General features: G+C 43.7%; 1 protein-coding gene across 1 annotated transcript in view; it reads right to left on the reverse strand.

Annotated features, from left to right (window-relative positions):
* The window catches only part of LOC101851454, a gene marked incomplete at its 5' end in the record, with an annotated part of 45,639 nt that overhangs the window by 32,678 nt on the left and 6,512 nt on the right, over positions 1–6,449 (reverse strand). Inside the window, 3 exon segments of the mRNA XM_013089633.2 lie at positions 1,579–1,664; positions 3,549–4,580; positions 4,839–6,371. Coding sequence (XP_012945087.1) covers positions 1,579–1,664; positions 3,549–4,580; positions 4,839–6,371 — 2,651 coding nt within the window.

The raw sequence follows: 6,449 nt of genomic DNA on the forward strand, positions 1-6,449 counted from the left end.
CATCATCATCATCATCATCATCATCATCATCATCATCATCATCATCATCATCACCATCATCATCATCATCATCTCTCTAAGTATCCCATTCCAACTCGTTCTTTTTCCGTCTTTAATAACAGCTGGATTTTTTTCCAGACTTTTTAAGACGCTAATTAAAAGTCTTACTTTCAATAATCAATATTAAGGAACTTCTGGAGTACCACTGTCTGTGGTAAAGCGCTTCACTACCGCAAGCAAGAGACCCGAGTTCGATTCCCGAGTTGGGAGACATTTTTATCTAGTATCTCGGTCTTTTTACTCGCTTGAATGAAATTCACCACTCGTTGTCAACTTCATTGATTATGAAAAGGCATTTGACAACGTGGACAGGGAAACTCTGTGGAAACTCAAGCGGCATTATGGAATACCTAACAAAATCGTCAAGCTTGTGAAGGCCATCTGTGATGGAATAAACTGCCAAGTGTTTCACGAAGGACAACTCTCAGAACCATTCCAGATACATACAGGAGTGCGACAAGGATGCCTGCTTTTACCTGTTCTCTTCATACTGGCAATAGACTAGGTCATGAAAGAAGCCACCAGATGCAAGAGCAATGGAATACAGTGGATCCCTTGGCTGCAGCTGGACGACTTAGACTTCGTCGATGACCTTGCACTGCTCTCTCACACACATGCTCAGATGCAAGAAAAGACCAAGGAGCTCAACAGCCTATCAAGGAGTGTTGGCCTATGTATACATCTGGGCAAGTCGAGAGTAGTGAAGCCAGGAAATGTTTCAAGCCTTGCTGTGACAGTGGAAGACAATCCCCAGGAAAAAGTGGACTCCTTTACCTACCTTGGAAGTGTCATCGATGGTAAAGGTGGAACTGAGTCCGATGTTTAAAACAAGAACCGCCAAGGCAAGGTCAATCCATTATCAAATGTCTGGAAAGCAAGCAACATCTCACTGGGCACCAAAGTTCGACTCTTTAATTCCAGTTTCAAGTCTGAGCTCCTCTACGGCTGCCAATTTGGAAAACAACAAAGACAGTGCTGAATAAAGTCTAGACTTTCATCAAAAGATGTATGAGGAGTATCCTAAGAATAAAGAGGCAGGATAGAATAAGAAATGAAGAGCTGTGAAAAAGGACAGAACAAAAGGACACAGAAGTAGAAATAGGACTAAGAAAGTGGCGATGGACAGGACACACTTTCAGAAAGCCCGGCGGAAACATTACAAGACAGTCGCTGCAGTGGAACCCACAAGGAGCACGAGGCAGGGGTAGGCCATGTGAAACATGGAGATGTGTGGAAAGGGACATGAGAGAGATGAAGCTCACTTGGAACGAGCTAGGAAGGATGGCCCAGGCCAGAGATAAATGGAAGGAGCTTGTATGTGGCCTATACCCTGCCAGGGATGAAAGGCTTTAATGATGATTATCTCGGTCTTTATGCTTGGGTGTTGTATCCCTCTCAGCCCCGGACTGGCCGTGGCAGCCAGGATCGGATGCCCACCTCCTAAAGGATCTAAATTATTGTGCCGATGTGGGCATAAAAGCACGTAAATAAAAAAATAAAAACGTCTGCAATACTCACGAGTCTGTCTGTAGAACTGCGACATCATCATGAAGCGGTGACGGGGGCAGATAGGAGACATCCAGTCTGGAAATAACGTCGCCCTTCTGTTCGTCCAACACAAACACGAACAAAGAACACATGAAACGTATAAGTAAATATCTCCCTCTCATGACTGATTCATTATATCCTTCTATACAATAGAATTTTTAAAGAAAGTTCAACACCAGTCGTTATTTCAAGAAACTAAAGTAATACTCGAACGGAACACGGTGTAAAATGAAACACCATCTTGATTAAAATCCGGGTGAAAGGGGAATGGCCGGAGATGTAAACAACGTTACCGAACTGAACTTGACAGCAACACCGTCATGTTTATAGATTAGTCAGGGTCAGTCAAAGGTTGCGTCCCTTTTTGAACTAGTTTACGTATTTATCCGATCCCATTTGGGCCAGTTGAACGGGTAAATTTATCTCGCCAGGTAGTAATCGGGTGAAATGACGATCAGAGTTTATACAGTAACGAATACATGCTGGTCAATGAATGTGAGAAAAGTTCAACGCACCTAAAAGATTTTGAGAATGCTTTGTTGTGCCTGTGCTGACTTTCTAAACTTGGCTGGTGAACTATCCCATTAAAAGGAAGAGGGGTGGGTTGGGGAGTGGTTTATGTTGACACATTACAATGAACACTTTCAAGGGTGCTTCAAAGATTTGCTTTAAAGATCACAACTGGTCCAAAAGGGACCAATCTTATAATGACCCAAAAGGAACTCGGCATGGTATGAACTGAAGGGAATTCTCCCCAATCACGAGACTGCCATTTTAAAAAATCACTTCAAGGAGCTCGTCTCGATAGGCAAGTGTAGGTTTTCTTTATACGTTTATTTTTATTTTATACGAATGTCTACCGCTATGCATACACCGTTGCACATTTCCCTGTCTATACTAAAGGGTGATGTCGAGGATGCTTGGAGGACATGCTGTCAGTGGATAACTTGACGTACTGCAGTGCAGGCTACCTTGGATCAAATCCTTAACTTGCATAATGCAAAAAATTGAATTGTAAGTTGAGTTTCATTACTCCCCACCATCTTGACTTGATCCTATCGTAGTTAGAAGGGGCTCTCGTGGTCGAGAGATCCGGAGCACGGTGTTTGCGTCACATTCAATAGGTCCATGGCTTGAAACCTGACAGCGATGGAAAATTTTGTTCTCTAAAAGTCTCCCCTTTCACCTTCTTTTATGCTCTGTAACAATATTTTGTCGTCTACTTTCGTCTGCATTTTCTGCCCCCAGCCCCTCACCTCCTTTGTCCTCTCCTCTGGGCACCGGACTCTTTCTGCAGCCTTTCTACTTTCTATTGCTACTCCTTGGCTCCTCTTACTGCTGTCTTTCAGCCACACCCCTGATATTATGGCTGGTAAGATCTGACACCTAGCCTTCTTAGATAAGGGCGAAAAATCTTGGAGGTCCCGTGTGCAATTTGCGCACGCTAAAAATCCCTTGGTGGTCCAAAGTCGAAGGGCCGCCACCGGTGCAAAATTCAAAATTTCCTACCAACTGAAAATGTTAAATGTGTCACGCGCGTTCATATGCCCTTATATAGTTTGCAAACGTCGAAAAACACTTACCGAACAAAAAAAGTAGTTAGAGGTTAAAATGAACGGTCCCTTTCATAAATCACTTTACTATAATGGATGGGGCGTTAAACTCACTCAAGTATATCATTAGGCTTGGCCATGAAATACAGATGGGCAAGGATAACAAATACGTTGGGATTGACAAAAAAATGCGTTCGACACATCCATAATTCGGGTAAACCGTTATAACGAAAAATTAGAGAGGATTAATTTATATCAATTGAAGATTGGCATGTTCAGTTGGGGAATGGCATGTTCTGTGAGCTACTTGTGATTTCGAGTTTTCCGTGTTCGTGTTATCTGTGCCCAACTGCAGTTACACACTGACAATGAAAGATGGTGACGTACCTTTTTGGAGGCCTTTCTCCACGGTCGTCTCCGATGGTAAGGCACGTCTATAGCGTACTTTCGCTGAACTTTGATCTTATCGCGAATACTATCTCTGTTGTTAATCTCACCATTGTTGTTGTTGTTGTTGTTGTTGTTGTTGTTGTTGTTGTTGTTGTTGTTGTTGTTATCAATTTGTAGTTTGTCGTCGTTGCTGTTCGGATTTGTCTTTTTCCGACCACCATCAGTGTTTCTGTTGTTATTTTTTCTGCTCTTGTTAAATCTGATGTTGATGTTTCTGCTCCTACTGATACCGCTACTGTTGTTCTTGCTGTCAACGATTTTGCGATTGTTGGTTCTGTTGTTACCGTTTCCGATGTTGCTGTTTTCAATGTTTATGTGTCTGGTGTTGCTGTTCCTACTGTTATTATTTCTCCTATCGCTGCCTCTGTTGTTACCGAGTCTACTATCGTTGTTCCTATTGTTAGTGAGTCTGCTATCGCTGTTTCTGTTGTTACTGGTTCTGCTATCGTTGTTTCTTCTGTGACTGATTCTTCTATCGCTATTTCTGTTGTTACTCAGTCTCCTATCGCTGTTTCTGTTGTTACTGATTCTCCTATCGCTGTTTCTGTTGTTACTGATTCTCCTATCGCTGTTTTTGCTGTTACTGACTTTAATGTTGCTCTCTGTGCTGCTAACGTTCCTGCTGCCGCTGGTTCTGCTGTTGCTTCTAGGTCCACTGTTGTTGTTGTTGCTGCTGCTGCTCCTGCTGCTGTTGCTGTCGCTGTCACTGCTGCTGCTGCTGCTGCTCTTGTTATTGTTGTCCCTATCGCTGTTGATTCTGTACTCTGTTCTTTTTTTGTTGCTGTTGTATCGACTGATGCTGTCCCGACTGGTGCTGTTCTTGCTGTCGTTTGTTCTTCCCCTGTGTCTGCTCTGACTAAGCCTGTTTCCACTGTCCGGACCGTCGATGATCATACTGTTGGTACTGCCACTGCTCAAACTGCTCTCGGTTCTGCTGTTCTTGCTACTGCTGCTGCTGCTGCTGCTGCTGTTGTTATTTCTGCTGCTGCTTCTGCTACTGTTTCTGCTGCTGGCGGTTGTAGTACTATTGCTGCTTCTGCTTCTGCTGCTGCTGATCTTGCCACTGCTGCTGCTTCTGCTGCGATTTCTGCTGCTGCTGTTTCTGCTTCTGCTTCTGCTGGTGGTGGGGCTGGTACTACTCTTGATGCTGGCTGGGGTAGTGCTATTGTTGTTGTCAGAGTGATGTGTTACATTAGCCTTCTTCTCACTTCTGCTGATCCCATTAATGCTGCTGCTGCTGCTGCTGCTGCTGCTGCTGTTAGTAATGCTGATGACTCTGTTGCGGCCTCTGGCACTGCTGTTTTTTCTGTGGAGTGTCTTACGTCGAGCCGTTTCAATCGTTGGAAATGCTGTTGATGATACGTCAGTTTGCAACAAAGTCACGAAGTGTTGTTCATACTGTCCATCGCGATCGACAATATTCTGTTTAGGCTTTGTTAACAACAGACCACTTGTCTGTTTGTCTTGTAAACCTCTGCCTAATGGGTTATTGTTATCCTTTCCTTCTTCTTCCCCGACAGCACCAGGTCGAACCAAGCCTTCTTGGAAGGCAGGTTTTGGTTGTTGCAAATCAGCGCCATACCGATTATTGACACTGGAATACACTGGTTTCGACGTTGTCGTTTGTCGACTACTTTTTTCGGGACGCACTACATGTTTCGATTGCTGCAAACCAACTCCATACCGATCGTTGACCCTGGAATAAACTGGTTTTGACGTTGTTGTTTTTCGACTACTTTCTTCAGGGCGCACGGCACTAGTGGGGTTTTGTTTTCGAGACGGTCCAATCGTAGGCTTTACTTTTAGCCGATTGAGTTTCTTTTTACTTTTGTGTCTGTTGCGTTTCTTTTTTCTGTCGTCTTTGCCTTTTGCCTTGCTAGTGAAGACAGGGATACGTCTGATCTCTTCCGTATCAGGTGTCTCTGAAGGAAGGTTATTCTCGGGAAGTGTTGCAACGACGTTGGTTCTTTTTCTACCTTCAGAATCTCGGTGAGAGGGCCGGAGACGGTCGTTAATTTCATTTAAGTTTTCGTTATAATTCACCGTATGAACAGTATTGTCGATGTCCTCTTCATTGTCATCGTTGGTGTTTTGTTGGAAAGATGATTCGTCTGGATACAATACTGATCCTCGTCTAACCTCACTTCTGTTTGATATTACAGTTGCCACGCCAGCTGTTGAGGGACTTAGAGATAGGTCGGTATGGGTTTCCACAACGTACGATTCTATTTTTGTTTGCGGTTCACCTGTGGTTTTTCTAGAGTCAAAACCGCTATTTTCAGATAAACTGTTATCTGCTTGGTCTTCTGTACTAGAATTTTCTTTAACGATTCTGTCAAAGCCAGTGCTGTTTATTTCTTCTCTTGACTTGATGGTAACATCTGTGTTGTTTTTTGTATTATTATTTCTTTTATGATAAGTGTTATTGTGCTTTTTCTTCATGTCATTTCCAAGTATTACATCGTTGCCAATTTGAATATTCGATTTGGTCGCTAAATCTGGCTCTACTACCGGTTGTGACATCAACCTGTCATTGACAATCGCAGCACCGCTGCTGTTGCTAGTGCTGCTGTTGCTATGGTGACTCTTGTTGCTAGTGTGGGGAGATGCCTCTGGTGACAGCTCAGTGTCCGGCTGGACAGTGGTCAAGGCGGCATTAGGGGCGGCAGGCTGGTTCCCCAGCATCTGGATAAGCACCACAGTGGTACACACTGCGGCTACGAACAGCACAAAGCCTATGATGGCCAGTAGGATCTTCACCTTGAGAAAGACAGAGGAAATAGTAGTTTTTAGAAAGTATTTTGCTGAGACCAGATGCTCTTTATTTTATTATCTCGT

Source organism: Aplysia californica, unplaced genomic scaffold (assembly GCF_000002075.1).
Source record: "Aplysia californica isolate F4 #8 unplaced genomic scaffold, AplCal3.0 scaffold01002, whole genome shotgun sequence".
NCBI classification, from domain to species: Eukaryota; Metazoa; Mollusca; class Gastropoda; order Aplysiida; family Aplysiidae; genus Aplysia; species Aplysia californica.